Raw genomic sequence first — 26,285 nt, 5'->3', positions numbered from 1 at the left:
GCCAGGGAGCCGCGGCGCCCGGGAAGCGCTGCGGAGGAACCTGAGCACAGGAACCCGAGCAGAGAAACCCGAGCAGCCCGGGAATGCGCGACACGCCGGGCACGGGGACAGCGATGGCAGCCCCGCCAGTGGGGCGCACTGTGCCCAGAACACAGGCAATGAGAAAAGCACGATGGACAGGGACGGCCGTGGAGGCTGTCAGCTCTCCTAAGCTCAGCTCTGGGTCACCGGAGGTCCCTATGGAAGTTCCAAAAACCTCTTTTCACAGAGTTCACTGCTCCATGGACAGAGAAGCTGTGCGGGGAGCGAGGCAGCGGGTGCAGGATGCAGAAGAAGGAGGCGGAGCTGCCCCTGCCCGCTCCTGCGCTCGCCCGGAGGGAGGGATGTCCAAGCACCCAGAGGGATGGATGCCCTGGGCCCCGAGGGATGGATGTCCAAGCACCCCGAGGGGTGGATATCCAGGGATCCCGAGGGGTGAATGTCCAAGCACCCCGAGGGATGGATGTCCAGGCCCTGAGGGATGGATGCCCAGGCACCCAGAGGGATGGATGTCCAATGGCCCCGAGGGATGGATATCCAATGGCCCCGAGGGAGAGATGTCCAGGCCCCCGCAGGGACGGTGTCCGTGGGCCCGGGACTGCGGTGCCCGTGCTGGGTGTGTCCCTGCAGGGGTCACCGAGGACAGAGAGGCGGAGGATGGGCAGGGGGCAGTTCCCGAAGGCTCAAGGGGAGGAGGGCGGGACCACCTCACCCCGGGGGCGGCCGGTGGGATGGATGGGGGCGAGAGGCGGGGTACCTGCGGTGGGAACAGGACAAGGACCGGCACCGGCACCGGGGAGCGGCCCAAGCCCCGCCCCGCCCCACCGGCCCCGCCCCCGGCTGACGCCAGCGCCCCCGCCGGCTCTTGCATCACGCGCTGACCCCGCCCCCCAGTCCCCGGATGAGGCGGCCCCGGCGGCGCGCGCTGCGGCGGCTGTGACAGGGGATGCTCTCCGGTGAGCGGCGGGGCCGGGGCCGGTCCGGGGGTCCCCGCGGGGGCCGCAGCGAGCCGGGCCCGACGCGGCGGGCGGGGGGCGCGGGGCGGGCGGGGACCGGGCCGGGGGTGCTGCGGACCCCGCTCCGCGCCGCGATTGGCTGGGAATTGACAACGGGGCAGGGCCCGCCCCCGAGCCGCGCCATTGGCTGCGGCCGCGCCGCCGCCGCCTCCCATTGGCCGCGGGCAATGTCAGTCACGGCGCGGCCCCGCTCGGCCGCCGCCCTGGCCGGGACCGCGCCGGCTGCGGGGCTGGCCCGGCCCGGCCGCAGCGAGAGCGGAGCTGCCCCGGCGCTGCCGCCGCTCCGCCCGCCTCGGCCCCAGCACGGGCCTTCTGCTGGCACTGGCAGGGGCTGGACGCGCGCTTTGCCTCTGCTCTCCTAAAATCCCCGATCCACCCTGTGGCCGGGGCACAGCGTTTTTTTTAGGAAGAAATTCCTGCCGGCATTGGTGACTGGATGCTGGAGCGGGGAGGGAGGTGGCGGTGGGGTCACCCCTGAGGGTGCTCGCGGCAAGGCCGTGCCGTGCTGGCTGACAAGGGCGTGTTTGGGCACAGGTCGGGCTCCATGGTCCCAGAGGTCCTTCCCTGTGGTTCTGTGCTCTGTCGGGATCTGTCCGTAATTCTGTGAGGTTTTTCTCCGAGGCCGTTCCCCTCCCTCCGAGCCCAGAGCGCTGCTGGGTTCTGTCTGAACGCGCCCGGGTGACGAGCGTGACCCGAATTGCAGGGACGTGCTGGAAAGGATGCGCTGACAGCAGAGCAGAGACATTGCCGACCAGCCCAGGCCCAGGGGCTCCCCGACACAGCCTCTTCCCGGGGAGAGCTGTGCTCTCCCGCCCCCAGCCCCGCTGCGCTGGCAGTGACTCAGGGCTTCTGCCCTCTGCCACTCTCTGACTTGCTCTCAAGTGCACCGCACTTTTGGATACCCGTGGCATTTGTTGCCCGAGATGTGGTTAAACATCAGAAATTGCTGTAGAAGAGTTCATTGGATACTTCAGAAAAATAATTGTCTTCGTTTACATATTTTTCCAGCCCCCCCCCACCCCCCCCAAAGAAACAATTCCTGGGCACTGCAGAAAGCCGGTGGCCTTTCAAGGGTCGGTGTTTTGATAGAAATATCAGAAATTGTTAGAGGAAGAAGCTGTCCCAAGGCAGAAAAGAGACAGGGAGGCTTTTAGATATTTTGGAAAGTGAAGTCCCCATCCCTGGAGGTGTTCAAGAAACTCCTGGATGTGGCACTCAGTGCTCTGGTCTGGTTGACAAGGAGCTGATTAGTCAGAGATTGACTTGATGATCTCAGAGGTCTTTTCCAACCTGAATGATTCTGTGGTCCTGTATTTATTTATTTAAATGTCAGTTTGATGTGTTTGGTTGATGGTGCCAGTTAACTGTGGCTGCACAGGATGTGGCAGAGGTGGGTAAAGAGTGTGGATCTGGGATTAACCGTGTTAGGGCTGCCCTGGAAGAGATCACCTCCCTGTCCTGTTTGCTGGCTGGCTGTGCATTTCTGGCTTGTTGTACATGTGGAGGCACAGCCTGAGTGAGAAGATTTAATCCCACTTCTCACTGGGAGTCCCAGAAGTGAAAGAAGTGTTCAGACACAGTGTTTGAGTCACCTTCCTTCCTCTTCAGGGGAAAACCCTCTTTTTTTTCCCTTGACTCCTTGGAGTTTGCAGATACGTAAGATAATTCCTGATTTGGTGGAGAAGGACAGAGAATAGAAAGGAAAACAAGAAAGTGGAGAGAAAGCACGAGACTGATGATGTCTGTGACCTTGGTGTCACAAGGAATCTTGTCTCTGGAGACGCTGCTGGCAGCAGACTGCCAAGAAATACAGCAACAAAGTACAGTTTATGCCCTCAGTCCATTACAGTTGTTTTTTTGAGGTGCCAGGAAAGTCAGACTGCAGAAAGGAAATGGTATTTTAGCAGCCCTTGATGTTTGTGACACCACAAACATCATCAAGATAAACTGGGGAGTGTGTTCAGCTGCCTGCACTGTTGTGCTGTCCTGACCCTTGGGCAAAGCCAGCCAGACCCATCAAAGCAGATTTTTCATGATGTGCTTGTGTCCCTCGAGGGTTCTTTTGTCCCCACAGCTCACTGGAAGGTTGTTCTGGTTCCTTCTCCTGACCAACATAGAGTTTGGGGGTTGCTTTTAATATTCCTGTTGTTAAGTGTTCACTGCAGAGCCCCTCTCTGCTGGGGCTGCTCTGTGATGCCATTTTGGGAGGGGATTTTTCAAATCCATTTTACCCCCCCCCCCAGCACTGGTAGAACTTCAGAGATTTAGAAGTGACAGAATTCAGTCTTTTTGGCAGAAATCCATGCTGAGTGCTTTTCCTTTGGAATTCCTTGGTCATTCTGTGGTATCCAGAAGTGTCTCATCCTCTGGCCATCCCCTTCCCAGGAGATGTTGTCATCGGGGTGGTTTGGATTGCTGGGCTAGCAGGGAGGCCCAGGAGCTATCACTGGTGCAGGCTCTGTGCTGTGTGTGCCACAGGTAAATAAATCATTGCTGCTGGGATTGCTCAAGGTTGAAAGAGAAAGCAGGCTTAGCTGGAGAAGGGGGAGCTGGCTGGGTGGTCTCCAGAGGGGGTCGGGGCCATGGCAGCCTGTGCCAGGTGCCAGCTCACTGTGAGTCAGGCTCAGAGCTCAGGTCACACTGCCTGTGCTGCCTGTCACACCTCACAGCCTGCCAGGAGGGAGCAGAGACTGAGGCAGGGACAAGCACATCCTTTCCACAACCTGCATTTCCTTCTCACTTTGCTGTTTACTCCTCTCTCTGTGGATTCATCCCTGTGGAATTCCTGGGTACAGAGCTGGGAGCAAATTGTGCTCAGGCCAGGGTGTTCTGGGACGTGCACATCTCCAGGAGCCTTTTCTTCACCTCTACAGGTGCTGAACCTGCAGCAGGAGTACCAACCTCTCCTTTTTTGGTCACTTCAGTGAGGTTACTTGGGAAGGAGCAGAGGTCAAATGTCTGAAACTTCCATGTTTGTGAAAGCAATAAATGTTTTTTGATACAAAATTCTGATACTTTTGGTAGTCCTAGCTTGATTTCTGAGAAGGGGCTTTTTGCATCAGTGCATTTCTTCTGTTTTCAAAGCTGCTAACCCAGTGCTGGCTCACTCTTCAAGGGTTTTCCTGGGACTGGATATCAAATATTCACCAGACAGATGAGTCTTGGCCATGTGGTGCAGAGCAGACATGTTATATTTGATTAATGAGGCTGTTGAGATAACAAGGCTTTGCTGTGTAGTGCTTGGTTTATCTTAAAGGCTTTTCTGAATTTGGCACCAAGTTCCTGCAGGTAGGAATTGGTTATCTCCTGCCTGCCATGCTGCCCAAATTGGAAGTGCAGGATTTATTATTGCAGCACAGCAAGGAGCGTTGTGCTGACGCCGCACTCGGTGACTTTCTTCTCTTCCTGAAAGCTCCCATGCTGCTGTTGTAGGAGAGAAGGAGGCATTTGTTGTGGTTCACTCGAGAACATTCAGTTCAAAAATAGAAATGCAGGAGAAGGTTCACTTCCCAGAGGTTCAGTTTCATCCCAGCGATGGATGCAGGCACACATCCAAACGCGTATGGAAATCCGCTGGCTCCTGTTCCAGCACGAGCAAAACCAGCCCAAATTGATTGGTGAAATCTAATCCCTGGCTTCTGCTTGTTTGTTTTCCATCTTCTAATGACACTGCATGTTTGCTCTGAGTTTTGGCTGAAGTGCTTGATTACCTTGCTTTGAGTCCTGATTGGGTTTGTGGGGAAAAAATCAAGAGCTTCAGGAGCTGGAGGGTTACCTGTTGGTCCTCACAGCTTGAGAAGGTGAAGAATGATGGAAACAAGATCTCTGCTTTTCTGCTCTTGAATCAGCAAAAAGGGGGAAGAGGAAGAAGAGCTGGTTGTAGCCAGTCCTGCTGTGCGTGGCAGCTGTGGGTGGTGCCAGCACTGGGTGACAGCGCCATTGCCTCTGAGAAGGGGGGACTGGCAGCCAGCAGGCACTGGGACATTTTGTGATAGCCAGAGTGCATGGTTATCTCCAGAACTGAAGGCCACATGTGAGCTTGGCAGAGCTTCTTGATCAGGTCCTGTTTGAGCTGCTCGCTTGTTTAATTCCAGAGGTCAGTGGACATTTGTGGTGCCTTGAGGGAGGGGGGATCAGCTAAGCATGGCTGGGGGAGTTCAGCCCTGTGCTTGGTTTTCTGTTTGAGTGGCCTTGCTTTGCTTCTGCTTGGATTTTCATGTCTGGTGACTGAAAATATTGGGCAAAAGGGGAAGAGTAAGAAAGTAGAAAAATCTGCAGAAAAACATGAAGATCCAATAATATCCATTTTCTTTATATGGCAGTATTTATGAGCTGGTTTTAAATGGGAGAGTGTGAGGCAATTAAAATCAGGAGGAATGCTTTCTGCAGCCACTTGAGATGCTGCAGGTACATCCAGGGTGAATTGCAGTGCTCAAAGTCATCCCTGCCCAGGGACTGAGTGACTTTGAGAGCAGGGAGGGGTGGATTCCCTGCTGTAGGAAGGGGTGGGTCCCAACTGAGACGTCGTGTTGGATTTCAGGCTGAGTGTTTTGGTCTTAGATTTCATCCCAAGCTTCGCTGCAGTCTCCCGTCACATGGAAGCTTTTTTAAGGTACTGTGTTACACTTCAAGCTGTGTTTGTGTTTTCATGGCTTAGCTGGAAGGTGGCTCCAGAGAGGTTTGGGGTTGACCTTGGATTCAAGATTCTTTAAATTACTTGAAAAATACTGTCTGCATGTTAGTTTGATTACTTCTGGTGAATTCTTGAGCCTTTGGTTCTCATGATGTCCAGAGGATACTGTTCCTCTCATTTTAAGGATGCTTTCCAGGTGGGAAAACAGATTTGTCCTGTACATACTCCTCTGGGTTTAGACAAGTTCTTAACCTCCACGCTGTTGTGGTGCTTTAGAATTACTGCAGCGTGGAACAGTTCTTTTCAGAGTGGAGAGTTGCTCCTGCTGACTTTATCAGAGGGGCTTGAAAGGAGCTTCGGTATTTTGAACGTAGTTCTTGTCTGGGAGCAGCCTTGGAGCTGGAGCTGTGCCCACAGAGCTGTGTTTTCCCAGGGCACTGTGTGAATGCTCAGCTGTGTTGGGATGAATTTGAGTGGGCAGCAGCACAAGCCTGTTCTCATTTTCCCTGGAAGACGCTGCTGCATTGTCTTGTCTGCTCTCTGAAAGCCTCAGTGTTGTTTGTCAAAGGCTGGATTCTGCAAGTGCCACGTATGCAAAGGAGCCCTGAATAGGAAGGACTGGCCGTGCTGGTTCTCAGCTCCTGACAGAATTCCCAGGGCCAGGGCAGCAGGCAGCAGGCTGAGCAAAGCACTTTCTGTTCAACACTTGGTATTCCGTGGGCATCCGCTCTCCCACACGTGAGATGTGTGGAATTGTCTGCTTGTGTTCTGATAACTCCTGGGATTTGCTCCCTGCTTGCACAGTCCATGTTTTAGTGCCATCATTCTGAGGGAATGGGCAAAGGTTGGTGGAGTGAAGGATTTTCCCATGGCCATGTGTGTGCTGGGAGCAGGTTTGGAAGCTGCCAGCATCTCCCAGGTTGATATTTTGGCTGTGAAGCACCATGTTTGCAGGGTGTCTGTGTGCTCTTAACCCCTCTTCCTTCCCCTCATGGGCATTCAAGGGACAAAAAGCAGGATCTGGATGCTGGAGCTCAGCAGTGCATACTGGTTTTAGCATCTGCAGCAGGGCTTTATGCAGAGCAGTCAGCAGGTCCCAAATCCCTGCTGATAGCATTAGGGATGGTGGGAGATGTGAACCAGGGGCAATCATGACTTATCACCTGCCTCACCAAGGCAGGATGAGAGAGTTGGAGAAGATCTGGGTGGGTTGGGAGGGAAGAATCCCTGTCCAGGGTGTAAGGCAGCACTGGGCTGAATTTCCTCCCTGTAGTGTCTGAAAGGAAAAGGTGTTTGGACAAGGAGTGGGGGGCAAACACATCTCCTGTCCTTGGGAGCCCCAGGCAGCCCTTCCTGTTCTTGCACAGGCTGCAGTGCTTGCAGGGATCCCTTGGATGCTGATTTCCAAGGGTGTGCCCCGTGTGAGCAGACAGGAAGGAGTCTTGTGCCTTATCTCAGCTACTTCTAGGAAATGATGTAAGATGCTTCCTTGTACAAGCTTTTTTCTCACCACATCCTGTCTTTTACTGACAGCCTGCTTGGCTGCTCACCTTTGGAGCTCAGCTCCTCTGGTGCTGTGGGAGTTGAGCCTGTGTTGTGCTTTATCTGATTTATTCTGGGATGAATGTGCTCCCTGCTGGTCTGAGCCTCTCTGGTGTGCTGCTTTGGAGCTGCTCAGGGAAAGGTTGGAGGGATTTATGAAAGGGTTGGATCAATGCTTGACAAGTGCCATGGTTAGCACCCAGCAGTGGGAATCACTGTCCAGGGGCTGCTGGACACACCTGAGCTTTGTCAGGTGCCTGCTCCCCTCTGTGCTCCCTCCATGGAGCTGCAGCAGCTGGGGCAGGAACACTGGGCTCCACATCCACAGGCTTCTGTACAGGGCTTGGGATTTGTCCCTGTGGAGGGACTGAGCTGCACTGGTAACGGCTGATGCAAGTGCTCCCAAAGAAAATCCTGTCTGAAATCTGTGATGGGAATGGCTCCACAGGTACTTTTCATTTCCTCTGTGCAGGAAAAGAAACACCATCCATTCTCCTGAAGACCTGAGCCATGACTTGTTTGCTTCTGCAGTAAAGCTGTGGAGTTAAATAAACACAGTGTGAGATTTGAGGTGTTTTTGAGGTGCTTAGCACTCTGTGCATAGATTTGCTCTTGTCCTGTGGCAGCTGCAGGCTCAGCTGGAGAACCAGTGTGCCAATTCTGCCTTGCTGTGTTTGGCCTGGCTGCCCTCTGACGAAAGCATGGGATTGTTCTGGCCCACTTTTAGGTGTCAAAAATGGGTCACTGAGATACAGAACACATTAGTGTGACAATTTTAGCCTGAAGGGACAGAGCTGGCTGAGAAGTGATGCCTGTCAGTTTGTGAAAGTCAGGACTTTTAGGTCAGCTCTTCTGATCAATGGGCTTGGTGCAGGCATTGTTCACAGCCTCTCTTGGAGCACAGGGGAGGCTAGGTTCACCTGGTTCTTTTTCTGAGTGGGAAGGACAGAATTTGAAGATTGGCTTTTTAGAGAAAAAATAAAAAAAGCCTTGCAGAGCTGTGGGATGTCTTAGGGAGGTCTCAGCAGTGGTGCTGGGATCTGAGCATTCTCCTGGTCCTGTGCTGCATTTTATCTCCTTCATCACCTCTGAGACCTGGTGTGTGCTGAGGCCTCTAATATCTCTGTCCCCTAGACAATATAAAACCATAAAACCACACAAAAAGTGTCTTGGGTTGTGTTTCTTGTGCTGGCTGATTGTCTGGGGAGTTCCAGAAAGGAGGATCCTCGTGGAGAGGGGATCACCAGTGCCTTGCTGTGGGAAACTTCTCTGAGCACCTCCAGGCTGGGAACACTCTGTGTATGGGAGAGGCTGATCTTCCTTGAGGATGTTTGAGGCAGCAGAACCACGGGGATAATTCCTGTTACCTGCATGTGACACAAGCAGGAATTAGCCAGCACTTGCTGCAGGAAGAGTAAGCTGAGTTTTGATCCCCACACAGAGCTGTTTGGAGTGTTGCTCCTCCTTCACTGCTCACCTTTGCAGCTCTAAAGCAGCTGTAGTGCAGTCGCTCTGTGGTGGCAGGAGGCAAAATATCTTAAAAGCATTTAGTGAAGTGGAAACTGATAGCTGTAAATTTGAGTTAAAATTTTAAATTACCAGCTGTGGGCCTGAGTGGGCTTGTGGCACCAACTGGAGTTTTGCTGGCAGGTACAAAATACAACCAGAACTTGTGCTCTCATTTCAGGCTGCTCCACAAACCCTTGCAGAGGGTGGGTAAAATCCTGGGGCTGGTTGGGGCAGGTCTGTGTGCTGGGTGAGCCCTGGGAGGGAACCTTGGCATCCTGGGTGTGGGTGCCCAGGACTGAGCAGAGGTTTTGGGGGTAGGTTTATCCTGCCTGGGTTTATCCTGACTGTATTCCTGTGTTCATGTCCTGCAGGTTGTGTTGATCATGGACTGTGAAGAAATTCCTACTTTCTCGAGTCCAAAGGAGGAAACTGCATATTGGAAAGAGCTTTCCTTGAAGTACAAACAAAGGTATTGTGGATTTGCAAGCTGAATTTGGTTCTTAATGATCAGAACACTTTAATCTGTTCCTCTGCAAGGCCACACCAAGATGATTATTAGATACTTTAGAGAAAACCTGTGAGAAGAGAATTCTCTGGAAAGGATTTCCAGCTTTAAAATTTCCATCTCTGTGGGAGCTGAGTGTTTCTTGCCCAGTGTCACCATGCCAAGAACTGCAGGCTATGTTTTGAGCATGTTTGAGCAAGACCAGAGCTTTTTTATGATCATGTGCATCTTTGTGTAATTAAAGTGCTGCCTTAAGTGGTAATCTTGATGTTTTATCATAAGAAGGAGCCTTTGGGCTTGCCTTGTATCATTCCTGTTCCCTCAAGCTTCTTGTAGTGGAATTACTGGTATGAAAAGTGGCTGATTTGGTGTCTGCTGCATTTGATTCAAGTGTTTCATAGCTCCTGGTCCTGCCTGTACCAGTGGTTTGCATCTCTTAGGGGACACAGGGCTTTTTGTTACCAAAAGTGCCAAGAGAAGCTGCTCTCTGGAGGAATGCTGTGCATCTGGAGGGATTGGGGGTGGGCTGAGGTTTTTGTGTTTGTTGTTTTTTTTAAATCCCTCTCAAGTGCCAAGAGCCCAAGTGGCTTTTTTTTTGTTTGGTTTGGGGTTTTTTGGGAGGGATGTGTTGGGAATGTGGAGGGGCCTGTCCATGTGGAGAAGCCCAAGCTGTTGCTGTGTGTCAGAAATTCCATCTGGGACACCAGTTCATGTGGTGTTACCTAAAGCCTTGGTGGTTTTCTTTGCTGCTTGCTCAGGGCTGAGCTATTACATGTGGTAAAGATGCAAATTAAATAAGCAAAGTATGTGGAGTGGCTACTTCTAGTACTTAATAACTTTCAGTGGTATGAGGTAGGCATGTCCTGCCTTCCTGACTCTGCATAATTTTTACAAACTGTAATTTTCCGGCCAGTGCAGAGATGCAGAAACTGTTGTTCTCTCTTCAGTTTCTGACCAAAATCTGGTTAAATGTTTGCTTAATTCATTGTCTGTTCCATGAAGTCTGCCAGCAGTGAAAGCTAATGGAGCACAAAGTGCTTCTCAGGTTCCCATGAATCCTGTAAATAGCTCTGATTCCACACAGGCATTCAAGGTGGTTGGGTTTGATGTAAGAGAATTCATTTCCTCCAATAGCTTAGCTTAATGTAATTTTTGTTTTCCCATTTTTCTTTTTCCCCTTAGAGTTTTGTGGATGACACTTAAGTGCTTTAAAACTCCCATTTTTCAGCATTTTATTTTAGAGGAGCTGCAGGTTTTGTTTGAACTTGGCTTTTCCACTGATGCAATCCTGTCCTTGCAGCTTCCAGGAGGCTCGTGAAGAGCTGGCTGAATTCCAGGAGGGAAGCAGGGAATTAGAAGCTGAGTTGGAGGCACAGCTAGTGCAAGCTGAGCAGAGGAACAGAGATTTGCAAGCAGATAACCAAAGACTGAAATGTGAAGTGGAAACATTAAAGGTAGGTTTTCTATGTGGTAGTGTTGCTTTTCCTTTCAGCTACATCTTGGATCTCTTTTTGGATCATCTGGGCTGCTCTTGGGCACTGAACATCCAAATAAAAAAGGAGTTGTCTGGTTAAGATCCACACTGAAGCATGGCATGTACCCCAAATAAGGCCAGGGAGATTTCTGGCAGGATTTTTCTTGTTCACGTCATGAAACTTGGTCCTGGAGTTTGTGCTGGTTTGAATTCCCCAGGCTATGCCAAGGAGGAGCTTTATTTGTTCCACATCTGCATAGCAACAGGGCACAACATAAGGAGGGTTGTCAGGCCACTGACACCTTTCTTTGCAAACCAGTCTTTTTGTTCTCAGGGTTTTATGAGACCCCAAAGAAACCAGAGAATGGGTGATGGGTGCACATCTTTCAGGGGATCTCCATGTCTATTCACAGCTGTATCTTTAGAGCCAGGAATTGCTTAAGGATCTGCATGTGCAGAAGGCAGCTCTGAACTGATGCCTCTGTGTTAACAAGTTCTTACCTCTCTGGAAAAAGCATAATTTTGGGCAATCTTGGCTTGTTTAGTGAAGACAGAGGTTAGAAATTCACTCAGTGGAAGGAGGGTTTATAAGATTACTCTGTGTCTTCAGTCCCATCTGGGTACTTGCAGCGTCAGGATGTGTTTTATGAGGTCAGTAGTTTCTCCATAGGGCCCACCAGTACCCTCAGAGGGTATTTGGCAGTGAGTTCTTCAGTCTTGTGAGGATCAGTCTGTGGGCCTGGAGGTTTTGTGACATATTTCAGTGTGCCATTTTTGCTAAGGGACACACCAGAGGATTTCTGGTGTCAGGGTGGGTGCTGGCAAGGCAGAAGCACAGAAGGGGAGGCTGTGCAGTTGGATTTCTCTCTGGCTTCCTGGAGCAGCTGTCAGTGCAGGCTGTGGGGAGCAGATGCAGGATGCATCCCTGAGAGGCAGCTGTGTCATGGGGAGGTGGCTGGGATTTTGTACCATGGCCAGCTCTGAGTTCACACATGTTCTTTCTCCCTCTCCAGTTTCTGCTCTGAATTACCAGCAGTCCCAAATCAGCATTCTGCAAAGAGAGTGATATTTTTTCTCCTCCTTTTGTGCTGATGACTTGGCCAGTGCCAAGCAGCTGATGTTTATCTCCCTGTTTTTGTTCCAGGAGAAACTGGAGCACCAGTATGCCCAGAGTTACAAGCAGGTGTCATTGTTGGAGGATGACCTGAGCCAGACAAGGGCCATCAAAGATCAGCTGCACAAATATGTGAGGGAGCTGGAGCAGGCCAACGATGACCTGGAACGTGCAAAGAGGTGAGGGCTGCAAACCTCCTCTTCCCTTCCAGTTTGCACCACAAAGATCTTCTCTTTGCTACTCAGCTCAAGCATTTCATTGTTCCTTAAAGGGAAAATAACAATCAGAAAAACCCCAAACACCCCCAAGACTTTGGATTCTTTGGCCAGAGCAGTTGCCCCTCATCATCAGCTGGTTCCTTGCAGCAGGCAGGGCAGTGGGACAGTGAGGTTTGTGCCCAGAGCCAGCCAGGCCACTGCTGGTCCCCCCAGCTAAGTGACTGATGTTTGTGTCCTGCTGTCTCAGAGCCCCTTTGAAGTCAGCAGCTCCTGCTTTCCATAGTCCTGTTAAATCAAACAGGCCAAAGGAGTCTCCTGGTCCCTTGCAGAACAGCTGGAGGGAACAATCCTGCCCTTTCCAAGTGCCTGCAATGAGCAGGCTGCTGCTGGGAACACCCAGCTTGGGAGGAGCTCATGCTTCCCTTCTGCTGGGTGGGAATTCTGCCATTGATTCAGGGACAGCAGGAATGAGCCTCTGGCTATCTGGAAAAAATATCTGAGAGCTGAGGCCCTGTTTCCACAAGGCTCTTAAGCTCATGACTAACTTCTGACACTGATTTGGGGAGCAGTTGGGTTTAGGTGATGTCCCAGTGCTCTGCTGCCCACCTTGGCTGGGCTGTGCCTGACTGGGGCACTGATTAATGCACAGCTTTGGAGCATGGCTTGGGGAAAATGAAGCTGGCTGCTGTGGGATGACTCTTTCCCAGAGCTTTGGTACATCTCTGAGAGCCAGAAGCTATCATGTTCTTCTCAACTTTTTCTCCTGTTTCTTTGGACTTGATTATTCCTTTCTAAGGAGCATTTCTATGGCTTTCAAATGCTTACCTTGAACATAGCCCTGCTAACTTTTTCCTTCTGTTATGCTTTTGAATAAGCTTTTATGCTGGCTGAGCTGAAGAACCTAATATTCTGGATTTTGTTTCTAGGGCAACAATAGTTTCATTGGAAGACTTTGAACAAAGACTGAACCAAGCTATTGAGAGAAATGCATTTTTAGAAAGTGAACTGGATGACAAGGAGTCATTGCTGGTCTCTGTACAGAGATTAAAGGATGAAGCAAGAGGTATGGCTGGTCTGGTTGGTTCTGGCTCCTGGTGCAGGGTTGGTTTGCAAAAAGAGATGTGCAGCAAGCAAAGCTCATGTTTCTAGAAAGCCTCACATGATGAGACTTGAACTGGATGCTTTAGGTTTTACTAACAGTGTGTTCTTTGTATGGCCAGTGTAGCCAAAAAGAAAAATTTCCTCATTTAGGGCAGAATTAACAATAGATGAATTCAGGATTTTTAACACAAAAATACTCTGTTCCACAGATATAAGAGAATTGAGGAAGTTATTTCAAAAGTTCCTCTTGCTGTTTATAGGGTTTATAGGAAGGGAAAGCACAGGAAATGACAGAGAAATACAGGATAAATGATCAAGTAACTCTTAAAAAAATCTCTCCTGACTTCCTTCTAAGCCCCTTGGAAATTGCCTTAAATATATTATTTAAGATATTCTGATAAAGGCTGTGTCTAGACTTGTGGGAGATGTTTGGGATGGTGTTCTGGGGGTTGGGAATTCCCCAGTGGGTTTCACATGGAGGATGCTGGGGAAGCATTTTTAATGAGGGTATAAACTGATTTCTCTAACAGTGGAGGTGATCTGCTAAGGCTGTTCCAGCCAATAATGTACTTCAGAGATTGGTGATTTGGTGATTTTTGTTCCCTAAATGAGGCTTTCTAAAATATTTCCTATTTTAAGGCCTGGACCTGAGTGTTATAACACACCTGACAGCAGGCTGGGATTTTTTGTTGTTCTCCTTTTTGAAGCAAGTTTGTGCCCCCAGAAATTGGGAACTTTATTGGAAGTACAGGGATTTTGTAATAAATATGAAGAAAGACATTGTCTGAGGAAGTATATGTATTATAATTTGAGATTAGGGCAATAAAACTGGAAAAGCCAGCAAAACCCAAGGGACTGTTTTCTAGAACACTGGAACAATCAGCAAAACAGACATCTTGTTTCTTAGATGAATCATTTGGACATTTTTAGCATTTGTGAGTTATTCCCCCTGGCAGCAAGCAGGAACAGCAGCCTCTGAAAGAGCTGGTACAGTCAAACTCAAATATGGCATTTCTGATTTCACAGCCTCAGATCCTCTTGGGGGAGCCCAGACTGATTTTCACTTCAGCTCTGCTGTTTTACCTAAAATCAGTTCCAAATATTTGTTACAACTTTAAAGCTGTGATGTGCAGTTAATTTTGCTTTTGTGCCAGGTTGAGGCAAGGAATAGGAGGTCTGTGAAAATGAAGTTGCTCTGCCCAAAAAGGAAAGACTCACTTGTAATGTTTGTTTGCATCTTCTGAGGATTTGAGAGCTCCATTGCTGGGCTGGATGTTCTTTGTAGCAAAAAGCTGTGGAGAGGGAAGGGACAGGGTAGGGATAAGCTGCAGTCTGGGGAGGAGGTGAGAATAAAGCCAGGCTTTTCTAATGCCTAGGCTTTTCCCTGTCCTTTGGACTGCCTTCCAATCTGCTCTTCTACTTGTCAGGGCATCAAAAAACTGGATGCAACCCTTGGACTGCCTTTGGCTTGTGTGGATTATTAACTGGGAGGAGAATGTAGGGGGTGGGAAACACAGGAATAGGTCATTGCTCTGTTTTTCCAAGCTGTGTTTGAGCAGGAGCTGGGCTCAGCAGCAGCAGCAGCTCTTTGTGTCCAGCTGCAGTTTTGGGAATGTGAAGGTGACACTGCAAATGGGGAGAAATCCTGAGGCAAATCAGCTGCCCCCATCCCTGGGATGGGATGGAATAATGGGATGGGATAATGGGATGGGATGGGATAATGGAATGATGGGATGGGATAATGTGATGAGATGGGATAATGGGATGGGTTGATGGGATGGGTTAATGGGATGGGGCTGCTCTGAGGGGTGTCCCCACTCTGGAAGAAGCAGCAGCAGCCACTAACCCAGGATTGTTGGGAAGTGTCTCCTGCTGCCCCTCCCAAATGAACAGAGTGTTTGTGAATCAGTCACTAAGAGGGGATTTGGTGGGTTTTTCCTTCTCTGAACCCTCAGACCTACGGCAGGAGCTGGCTGTGAGGGAAAGGCAGCAGGAGGTGACCCGGAAATCAGCACCCAGCTCCCCCACTCTGGACTGTGAGAAGATGGATTCAGCTGTCCAGGCCTCTCTCTCCTTGCCAGCTACACCTGTTGGAAAAGGATCAGAAAATAGTTTTCCTTCCCCAAAAGGTATCATCCAGAGGAATGGGGTCTGGTCACGTGCCTTAAGGACCCTGAGGTGGATGTGGGGGTGTGGATCTGACACACTTGCATGAGCTCTGTTTGAATGCCAGGGCAGCACCAGGTGCATTTCAGGGGTGAATAGCTTGGAAAGGGCAGTGACACTGTCAAAGGCACTTAGACACTGCCTTTGGGGACAGGCAGGGCTTGCACTCTGCCCTGGGTGCTGCTGTAGAGCCCTGAAGATATTTGGGAATGCAGGGACTGATAATTCTGCTCAAATATGCAGCAGCAATGGTGGGTGAGCATGGTCAGGAATTTGGAGAGTCTGTTACCACACTGACTTCTCCAGGATCCTGTTTCCTCTGTGAGGCAGTGGGATCTCAGTCCAGCCCCTTTTCCCCTCTGGAAGACTCTGGACAGTCACAGGGATTAATACTTGATTTTTCAGATGAGGAAGAGTGGATTCCAGAGGGGAGCTCTGGCTGGATTAGATGGATTGCAGTCAGTAGCCTTGCAGATGGAGAGTGCATGAACTCTGCTTGGAGGGGCTGATGGGAACCAGGGCAGTGGGCAGGAATTAAATTTGATCATTTTCCCTGCCTAGTGATCCTGCAGTTCCTGTGGGTAATTGTATGAAATGTCTGCAGCAAGATTGTAGATATATTTGGGGTTTTTTCATGTAGAAGCTGATTTATTGAAATTTTTGAAAAACCTGAAGTGTGGAGGGGTGAAGTAATAAGATGTGTGTGTGTTTGCAGCTATACCAAATGGGTTTGGTACCAGCCCACTGACTCCTTCAGCTCGAATATCTGCACTCAACATTGTGGGAGATCTGCTACGGAAAGTGGGGGTGAGTGCTCTGAGCTCTGGGCTCCCCTGGGCCTCTGGCCTGTGCTCAGTCACAGCACAGCCTTGGCCCTGCTGGCTGCAGTCTGGAGCTGCCAAATCACCCACATCCACTGCTTAGTATTTGATAATGTTGGTTTTTAAATTATTTTGATTTTTAAAGCCTCATTGGTTCTGATGCAATTTGGGGTGACAAAACTGGTATTTGGAATAACATTTTTCAGGTGCTAGGTTAGACACTGTCAGCTTGTTCTTACTTTAACTGGGCCTGCAGCTGCCTGTGGGCAGCAGAGCTGGAGTTCAGGGCTGGCTGAGGGAGGAGCTGGGATCACCCTGCCAGGGGCTCCTGGTGGGAGAGCTCCTCTCCCATGGAGATCTGCCACAGATATTGAAAGAAGAAACAGCCTAGAAACTTTTGGTAAGAAAGTGAGAAAATAAATGAGGAGAAAGCCAAATGCTCCCATCTGTGCTTGGTGGGGAAGTGAAATGCATGAGCCTTTAAAGGGATTACACTCTAAGCAGGGAAGAAGTGCTTTAAACAGCTGCTGCAGCATTGTTCAGAACCCAGGCTTTCCTCTTGGAAGAAGAAATGACTTTTGAGCTGCCAGAGCTTCTGGATGAGCTGTGGTAGTTTGTGTGTGAGTGAGCACAGGGAAGCTGTGGCTGGCTGTGCCCTGTGCCTGTGTAACCACGCTGAGCCTGGCAGGAGCTGCAGTACAGACAGTTGTTTTAGCAAAGTTGGACATGAAAAATTGCCTGGCTGCTCCCATTTGGAGGCAGTGAGGCCAGCCTTGGTTTGAAAGGGCAGCAGGACAGCTTGGGGTTAGCAGTGACACGTTTAAAAGGGGATCGTTGTGAGTAAGAGTCTGCAGGGGATTTAGGGAGCTTAGTGACAATCCCATGTGATTACTCTGCAAGGACAGGAAATGCCAAATAAGCAAGCTGCTCTCCCAGCCTGCCCTGAGCCCCAGCCTGGCCACTGGGGCAGTTCCAGCTCATGCTCTAGCAACAATTAGAGGGTGCTCAGGTTCTTTGGGGTTTGGCTGTTCCTCATCCCAGCTTTGCACTGACTCTGCAGGAAGTTTCCCCTTTGCTTTCCTGCCTGCAGCTGAGACAGGGAGTCCTTGGCTCAGATCACACTGCCTGTGGCCAGGGTACAATCTGTGACACCCAGAGTCACCTACAGCTGCCTGTATAGTCCAGAATCCCTGAACAAACTTCCATGGATTCCTAGGAGTCTGCACAGGGCTCACTCACCTATGGCAGCACAGCAATACCCCCTTAATGGAATATTGTGTGCAGAACAGGACCAAACCCCACATCTGGGGAGAGGAATTTCAGTTGCAATGTTCTGAACTCCCTTGTGCACAGGGAGTGTAATGAGCAAGGACTTTCTGCCACAGCACATGGATAGGAGGATAAGGTGGATATTCAGCCTCTGATGGTGGCAAAAAGGGCAGGTGATGTTCTGGAGTAAAGAAGAGAATCGGGATGTTGCTCCTCCTTCCAGGAGTCACTGTCACTTTACATGGGGAAAAAAGACCTCACCAAGCCTGTTTGGAAAGTAAAACTTTAGAAACTGACTTTATTTTGCAAGCCAAGATTCAGAAAGAAATTCCAGGAGGCATTGTTCTGGTGGAATAACCAACTTTCCAAGGACATAGTCCTTCTGAAAGCTTGAGGATTCTGCTTTAGGCTCTCAGTCTTCTGATCAGCTCAAGGCAGCTGCTGAAGCAAAAAGTTTGGGTAGCTTCTGCTGGGATGTGGCTTCCTTATCTTGGGTAATTACTTCAGAGTTCATCTATTCCAAAATCTGGGCCCTCATGGAGCTGAGTAATGTCTGGCAGTCTGCATCAGCCTCTGTGTGTTTCCTTTGTGGTGGGGTGACAGAGGAAATGACAACTTTGTTCCCATTTTTTTGCCAAGGGTGATCACACAAGAGTCCTGCTCATGGCAATTCTGGGCTTGTGAGCAGCAAAATGCTTCCTCTTAATTATTACTTTTTAAATACTACTTTTTTTTTCCTCTCCTTTCACAGGCCTTAGAATCCAAATTAGCTGCTTGCAGGAATTTTGCAAAGGACCAGGCATCACGGAAATCCTACATTTCAGGGAACATCAACAGCGCCGTGATCAGCAGCAGCAGCAGCAGCAAGTACCCACACCCAGGGCACACCTCCTTCTTTGACAAGGGGTGAGTCTGCCCTCAGCTCTGCCCTCAGCACAGTCATTTGGCTTTGGAGCACTTCTCCTGGCTTGTCCTTAGCCCACCACAGCTTGCATCCTCTAGGAGGGGCACCTCGTGGAGCAAAGTCTGTGAAGCAGAGAGAAAAGCAGGTGTGGGGGGTGGCAGTGCCAGTCCTGCCCCATCTCTTGGTGGCTGTAACCAGCCCCAGGCAGTGAGGAATGGGCCCTCTGAGAGCATCTCAGCAGAGCAGGGCTTGCCAAAGCTGCAGGTGTGCTCTGGGGAAGTGCAGAACCACACCTGGAGATTGCCTTGCTGCAGCTGAGGGCAGGCAGGGATGTTCCCTGGCAGTTCTGGGTGCTCACACCTGCTCTGGGAGGGGAGGGGTGAGCCTGTGGTGGTGGAATTGTGGCTTGGGGGTGGCTCCTTCCCCTGCTGTGAGCCAGCCTTGGAGCCAGGGATTGCTTTCCTGGGAACAAGGACCCTGTGTGTCTGCTGTGCTCAGAGCTCCCTCTGGGATGCTGGGAATGATTCTGCAGGAGGCTTTTCCCAGTTCCTCCCAGTGTACAAAGGTGGAAAGCACCTCCAGGGGTACTGAGGGGAAACACCCTCCATGTTCCCTGTGTGCCTTCATGTTAAACAGCAGTGCAATTTAATGCTGATATTCAGCACTTCCTCAATCCTGCATTTATTTTAGAGAATGAAACGAGCTGTTTCCAACCTGGAAGTGCCAGAGCAGCCAGCTGAGCTTCCCACATTTTTCCTCAGTGGGGCTGTGTGGGGAGCAGAGCAAGCTGCACCTTAAAAACTGGCACTGAGAGCTTCTGGAGCCACTTGTGGTTGCTGCTTTTGGAAGGGAAGAATTCAGAGCCTTAAAGTCATGTGCAGATCAGCATTTGGGGCTGTGCACCCCCCAGCAGTGCTCCTGCAGGGAAGTGCTGGGGAGGGATTATGGCAGCTCTTAGCAGGCAGCATGGCTATATTGAGGTGTGGTGTGACAAATAAGCTGATTGCTCTCTGGGATGGGGGTCACTTTTAATTATGCAGATTGGCATCACACTCCTTATCTGGGCTGCCTGCCTGGAGGGAGAAGCAGGCTGGGGCTGAGGGGGGAAATGCTACAGCAGAGCTGGGGGTGTTAGTGGACAGGAAAAGGGCTGGAAGTGGTTCTTGTGCCAGGCTGTGCCTGCAGCCCCTGCTGCCCTGCTCTGTGCAGGAGGTGCTGGCAGTGCCTGTGCTGCTGTGCAAAGCCTGGCTCAGCCCTGGCAGCTGGGCTGGCAGCTGGCCCCAGCCCAGGGCAGCCTGTGCTGGAGCAGTGGCCAAGCCCTGGCCATGCTGGTGCAGAGTGGCTCTGCTGCCTGGGGACAAGGGGCTAAGCCAGGCCTGTACTTCTCATCCTTTCCCTCCTCCTCCAGTCCCTGCACTCCCCTCCCTGCCCTGAGTGTTGCTGGAGCCTGATCTAGCTGTGAGTGTAGTTCTGCTCCAGCTGTGAGTGCAGTCCTGCTCCACCTGTGACTCTGATCCAGCTGTGAGTGCAGCTCTGCTCCAGGTGTATTTCTGCTCCAGCTGTGAGTGCAGCCCTGATCCAGCTGTGACTCTGCTGCAGCTGTGAGTGCAGCCCTGCTCCAGCTGTGACTCTGCTCTAGCTGTGAGTGCAGCTCTGCTCCAGGTGTGTCTCTGCTCCAGCTGTGAGTGCAGCTCTGCTCCAGCTGTGACTCTGCTCCAGCTGTGAGTGCAGCCCTGCTCCAATCTGCCTCAGGAGCAGTGGTGGCTGAGTGGTGGGGTTGGTCAGTCATATCTCAGCCACACCATTACAGCTCTGCTTGCTTTCTTCCTGCTGCCATTTTATTGGTTGAAATATCTGAGGTGTGTCCAGCTCTTGTGAAGCCTCTGCTGTCAGAGCTCTCTGCTCTCTGCTGCTCAGGGCAGCACTGCTTTAGGAGAGGCCTGGAGCTCAGCAGGGCTTGCACCAAAGCTTGGCTGCAGAACTGGGGGAGTCAGGGTTTAGCTGCTTGTTAAAAATTCAGCAGGGTCTGGTGTAAGATCAATTTCCTGCAGATTTGTCCCTTCAGGAACATGCAGGTTCTGTCCAGATTCCAGGGAATGGCAGAACAGCACCTGAGGGTGGTCCTCAGGATGAATACTTGTTTTTTGCTGTTGTTATTATTGTTAATTGGTTGTTAATGGCAGTCCAGATTTGTGCAGGAACTAAAACTGCTCTGAGCTCTGCAGGGCCCTGGCACTTGGACAGCCAACCTGAGGTGTCTCATAGCTGCTGTTTATTCTTGGTTATTTTTGTGAATCCCTTGGGCTTTATTTTGATGAAACTAGCTGAACTTTCAGGTGAGAAGTGCCTGTGCTCACACACAGCAGTCAGAGGTGTATCTGCACTGTTACCCACAGCCCTGACCACAATACCCCAGGCTGGGAAGTCTGGGTCTTTTTTCAGTCCCTGACCACCTTCTCAGAGGTTTCCCTGGGGTGGCTCAGGTGCAGTGATCTGTGCTGTGCTGTGCTGGCTGCCCCTGCACAGCAGGCTCACTGTGCAGAGCTCACACTGGACAGGTTTGCTGAGGTTTGGCTGAACCCTTTGCTTGGCCCCAGCTGTTGCCTCAAGGGTTGTGCTCAGGAATGTCATTTCTGTGTGCATAAACTTTCCCTTTCTCTCCACTAGGCGTGAGAAGGTCATATTCCCCACCTTGGTCATGGGTAAATGAATTCATTTGCACTGGTTGGCTGCATGTGGTGTAACCTGGGGCTTGGGGCAGGTCTGGGGGCTCAGTAACTGCACGAGGTAGTTGTAGTGCCACACACTAATGGGCCCTGATCAAAGCCTGAAACTGCAATTGTTCTTTTTCCTGACTTGGAATAAACCTCTCTGCTGCTGTGACCTGTTGCAAACATAAGCCTGAGTGCTGCTTGCTTTCTTCATCTGTTTAATACTTCAAGTAAGTGCATGTTTCTGATTGAACTGGTCACAGCAGGGATGCAGAGGAAGTGTGTCCTCATGGATGGAGTTCATTTGGAAGGTTTGCCCTTTGGTTGTGTTTTCCTTCAGCATTTTGTGGCTCTTGACATGCTGATGTGCAGTGGTGTGGTTTGGCTGACAGGAAAGCAAACAAGGGCACAGGTGCCTGGGGGATGGCCAGGGATAGAGCAGGAGGGGACAGTGTGGGCAGGGACAGCAGTGTCCCTGCTCAGTGTCACTGTCCCTGCCCAGCACAGCTGTGGCAGCTGGAAGCACCTGGGGTGGTTGCAGAGCTGTGCAGCTCCAGGTCTCCAAGTGTGCTTTTCCAGCTCCATTTTCCCTCCAGGCCAGGTGTTCAGCTCCAGAAGAATCTTGCAAGGATTTGTCAAGTATTTAGAGCTGAGGGAGTCTTAGGCATGAGATGCTGAGTACAAAATACAGCTTGAAATGGCAGTTTAATGATTCCAAATTAGTAATCAGGGCAGAGACATGGACCCATGGACACAAAGCCCATGGCACTGCAGGGACAGGCAGTCAGAAACATCCCTCAGGAACTACTGCGGGGAATTTCCAGCAGGGAATGCTGCTGCTGGCTCTGGCTGGAGCCTGGTTTCTTGGGAATCCCAGCAAGGGCAGGGCACAGGCACCACAGAGTGTGCTGGGGTGGTCTGAGGGCCAGGGAAAGGGGGCAGGGGCAGGAGGGGACCTGGCTGGAGTTAATCACTGTGGGCAGGAGGCTCCAGACACCTCCCAGAGCTGCCCAAGTCTTTGCAGCTGGAGCACAAGAGCTTTTCCCAGCTCACTCCTGGAAGCTTAGGCAGGATCTTTTATTGGTTATTTTTTACAGTTGCTGTATTTAAGGTATTTTATTTTCCTTTAATTCTGTTTCCTGCTGCAGTAATACTGATTTCTTTCCCTTTTTTTTGGTGCCTTTTCGTGCTACCACCAGAAAGGCTGGGCAAGCCCTCCCTAGGCTCAGCCTTAGTGCCAGCTCCCAGTATCCCCAGTTTGGTGCCTTTTGTCATGAGCCAGCAAATCCAGGCTGCTGCTTCACCTTGTATGAAGAAAGGCAGAGCTGGGGCAGGATCTGCAGAGCCCCAAGGGCAGGGTGGTGTGGGGCAGTGCTGATCCAGGGATGCCATCACTCCTGGGGCTGGGCTGGGGCCTGGAGCTCCTTACAGATGTGTCGGAGCAGAGATGGAGAAGCTGCTGCACCCAGAGGCTCCTGTCCCAGCCCTCGGGAACGCAGGAGCTGCTCAGCTCCAGCCTGTGCACCCTGGGGTCTGGGGCACCCGAGCCTCCCCTGCAGCCCAGTGGGGATTGGGGACACAGAGCCAGCCCTGCTGAGCTGTGCCACTGCCGGGCTCTCAGAGTGTGACACTGTGTGTGTCCCCTCCTGGGCACAGCCTGTGCTCCAGCCCCGGCACGGGCACAGGGCAGTGCCTGGGGGCTGTGCCTGGGACACGGGCACTGAGTGCCAGGGAAGTGACAGCTGGGGCCATCCTGAGGGATGCACAGACCCATCGGGGTCGCTCTGGGACTCACCCTGCTGGGACAGTCACCTTGCCGGGACATGCACCGAGCTGGCAGCCAGAGCTGCAGGGGGAGGAGAGGGTCGGGCTTGCAGTGCTGGGGAGGGGCAGCCGTGCCCCCCTGCCCTGCCCTGCCCTGCCCTCTGCTAACAGCTCTCTCTCCTTGCCAGGGCAGTGAACGGCTTCGAGCAGGGCCCCCCCGGCCTGGGGGGCTCCCGACCGTCCTCGGCGCCGGGAATGCTCCCGCTGAGCGTATGAGCCCGCAGGGGGCTGGACTTGGATGCTTTTCTCAGCCCACCTGGAGAAGAACTGCTCCCGACTCCTCCCCATTCCCCTGCTGGAGCGTGGCCCTGAGGGAGGCCCCAGCCCGCGGCCCCCATGTCCTGTCAATACAGTTTGTTTTCTGCTGTCGCTCTAGTGGACGTTCTCTGCCCCGGCCCCACGAGCTGCCACCCTCTGCTTGGGGACACCGAGTCCTGCTCTGCCTGGGGGACAGGCCCGGCCTCCCCCTGGCCTTTCCCTCTCCTCTCTCTTGGGTCTGACAGAGCCTTGGCCGCTCTCTCCCAGGCTCCTGACCCTGTCCCCTCCCGGGCCCTGCAGCTGCTGCTCTCGGCCTCGTGGCAGTGCCCTGGGGGAGGCCAGTGGTGCCCTGGTGGAGGCCAGTGGTGCACTTGGAGCCAGCCCCAGCCCCTGTGTCAGGGCAGCTGCAGCCACAGCATCAGCGCAGGGCAGGCTGAGCAGGACAGCCGGGCACACAGTGCCTGGGTGAGCATCCAGCCTGCCCTGCTGCAGGGGCAGTGCTGTGGCCAGGGCTGTGCCCCCAGGCTGCCCCACAGCTCCCTGGCCCTGCTGGACTCGGCCTCCCTCCCTCACCCCACACAGTGACCCCATGGGAGCTTTAGCAAGCTGCTGCTCCCCCTGGCCCCAAGAGCCCCTGCCCATCACCCCCTGTGCAGTAGGACTGGATTGTGCAGCCTCACCTGTGGGCTTCTGTGACAGTTTGGGGCCACTGAACCTCGTGGGTCTTTCAAGCAACACATTTGTGTGGTTTCTCTGTCCATGTGCCTCAGAGTCAGTGGATTTTTAGACTGAACCAGCAAACGGAGCCAGGGTTGGAGCTGAGGGTTCAGCAGTTGTCGTTCAGGGGCTCTGCAGCTCCCAGATGGTTGAGTTACAGATGCTGAGAAAAAAACCCCACTGGCCCAGCAGTGGAGGTGGGATTGTCCCTTTGCCATTAGGGTTTGTATGGTCCTTCCTTCCTGTGCATCCTCTGCTGCATTTGACTGTTTACATTTGTTTTATTGTACATAGATTTGTAAACATAATACCTTTGCCTGAGGTCTTTGTACATAACTTGGGCTTTGTAGCTTTATTTATTCAGCCTCTCTCTGGCATGTTTCCATAGGATGTACCGTTCCACCCTGGTGCCACTGACATGATGTGGTTTCAAAAGAATGAAAACAAATGAGAGTAATCTTCCAAAAATAAAGTTCTTTTAATGTGGAATCAGTGCATTTTGCAGAACCAGTGGCCGTGGCTCTTACTTTGTGCTGTAGGGTTTTCTGCCAAGCCCCAGGGATGGCAATCTCCAGATGGGATGCAGTGTTCAGGCAGTGCCACTTTATCCCACACTCCTGCCCTTGGGAATGTTGCTCAGTCTGGGCACAGGGGAACGGGCACTGCTGGGGCCATCCCAGCCTCTGCTGCCACCGAGGGGAGGACACGACATTTCCCTTGGAGAACAGTTGGAAGCTCCAGCTGCCTTCCGGGGCATTTTTGCCTCCTTGGAGCAGCGGGAAGGTGCACAGGAGCCAGGCTGGGGCCCTTCCCGGGCTGCTCCATCCCTTCTCTGCCTGTTCCACCCCTTCCCTGCCCGCTCCACCCCTTCCCTGCAGTACCTGTGTCGCTGCTGCCACTCTCTGGCCAGGCTCGGCTCTGTCCCGGAACGCGGCGCTGGAGCCGCTGCCGGACCCGGGGCTGTGCCCGTGTCCAGCCCTGGGGCAGTGCCCGTGTCCAGCCATGGGGCAGTGCCCGTGTCCAGCTCTGGGGCAGTGCCCGTGTCCAGCTCTGGGGCAGTGCCAGTGTCCAGCCATGGGGCAGTGCCCGTGTCCAGCCCTGGGGCAGTGCCCGTGTCCAGCCATGGGGCAGTGCCAGTGTCCAGCTCTGGGGCAGTGCCAGTGTCCAGCCCTGGGGCAGTGCCCGTGTCCAGCCATGGGGCAGTGCCCGTGTCCAGCCCTGGGGCAGTGCCTATGTCCAGCCATGGGGCAGTGCCTGTGTCCAGCCCTGGGGCAGTGCCCGTGTCCAGCCATGGGGCTGTGCCCGTGTCCAGCCCTGGGGCAGTGCCAGTGTCCAGCCCTGGGGCAGTGCCAGTGTCCAGCTCTGGGGCAGTGCCCGTGTCCAGCCATGGGGCAGTGCCAGTGTCCAGCCATGGGGCAGTGCCTGTGTCCAGCTCTGGGGCAGTGCCAGTGTCCAGCTCTGGGGCTGTGCCCGTGTCCAGCCATGGGGCAGTGCCCGTGTCCAGCCATGGGGCAGTGCCCGTGTCCAGCCCTGGGGCAGTGCCAGTGTCCAGCCCTGGGGCAGTGCCAGTGTCCAGCTCTGGGGCAGTGCCCGTGTCCAGCCCTGGGGCAGTGCCCGTGTCCAGCCATGGGGCAGTGCCCGTGTCCAGCTCTGGGGAAGTGCCAGTGTCCAGCTCTGGGGCTGTGCCCGTGTCCAGCTCTGGGCTCTGGCCCCACACAGACACCCTGGGCTGTGCCCACCCTGTTCCTCTGGGGCTGCACTCACTGCCAGCTCCTGCCAGAGCCTCCCTCACCCTGCCAGCCCCAGCTCAGCCTCATGCTGAGCCCGGGCTGTCTGACAGGGACAGGGCCTGCCCCCATTCCAGCCGTGCCACAGGCAAAGAAAAACCCTCCCTCATCTCTTCCGCAGCAGGGAAGGAGGAAAAGATGCCAGGACTGACCCAGGCTGATCAGTACCAGTGCTGGGGACTCCAGCCTCAAGCCAGGCCCCTGGAAGCACAGGTCCTATGGCCAGGGTGGCAACAGCCCCCAGTCAGTCCCTGTGCCTGCTCTGTGTCCTCATTGCCTCAGGCTTTTCACCCACTCCCCTCTCCCTCCTCCCCTCCCACCTGTCTGGGGGCTCACCCTGGTCCCAGACCAAACCACAAGCTGCACTCAGCTCCTGCAGCTCCCAGGCCTTTCCTGCCTGCCCAAGCTCCAGGGCAAGTTCTGCACCCCAAGAGCCCAAAATAGGGGATGTAACTGTTCAGGCAGGAGCCCAGACCTTGCTGAAGGCAGGAGTGGGGCTGTGCCACAGCACTGAGTGCAGCATGAGAGCCCAGAGTTTCTTTGTGCTCCAGCTGGGCCCTGCCAGTGGCATTCAAAGGCAAAGGCTCAGCTCGGACCAAGCCATTGATGCTGTATTTAGGTCAAAACAAAAGAAAAAAAAAAAAAAAAAAAAAAACAAGCAAACAAAACAGTAAGAA

General features: G+C 52.6%; 1 protein-coding gene across 9 annotated transcripts; it reads left to right on the top strand.

Annotated features, from left to right (window-relative positions):
• Nucleotides 1–859: 859 nt before the first annotated feature.
• NDEL1 (nudE neurodevelopment protein 1 like 1) lies at nucleotides 860–24,328 on the top strand (the record flags this gene model as incomplete). Of its 9 annotated transcripts, XM_079323168.1 has the most annotated exons (11): nucleotides 5,512–5,667; nucleotides 9,111–9,208; nucleotides 10,545–10,698; nucleotides 11,863–12,011; nucleotides 12,977–13,113; nucleotides 15,107–15,280; nucleotides 16,033–16,124; nucleotides 18,159–18,313; nucleotides 20,979–21,013; nucleotides 21,286–21,333; nucleotides 22,975–23,118. In XM_079323168.1, the coding sequence occupies exons 2-11, from the start codon at nucleotides 9,123–9,125 to the stop codon at nucleotides 22,980–22,982; spliced, it is 1,038 nt and encodes a 345-aa protein (XP_079179294.1). In that variant the 5' UTR covers nucleotides 5,512–5,667; nucleotides 9,111–9,122. The 9 variants fall into 9 exon arrangements, 8 of the variants coding, with proteins under 8 accessions (XP_079179300.1, XP_079179296.1, XP_079179298.1 ...); XM_079323174.1 differs by lacking the exons at nucleotides 5,512–5,667; nucleotides 21,286–21,333 and adding an exon at nucleotides 860–995 and having other exon boundaries at nucleotides 22,975–24,328; XM_079323173.1 differs by lacking the exon at nucleotides 21,286–21,333.
• Between the last annotated feature and the right edge of the window lie 1,957 nt (nucleotides 24,329–26,285).

The sequence above is a fragment of the Erithacus rubecula genome, assembly GCF_903797595.1.
Source record: "Erithacus rubecula genome assembly, chromosome: 20".
In the NCBI taxonomy this organism is placed as follows: Eukaryota; Metazoa; Chordata; class Aves; order Passeriformes; family Muscicapidae; genus Erithacus; species Erithacus rubecula.
This window is presented reverse-complemented; position numbering and strand designations above follow the sequence as displayed.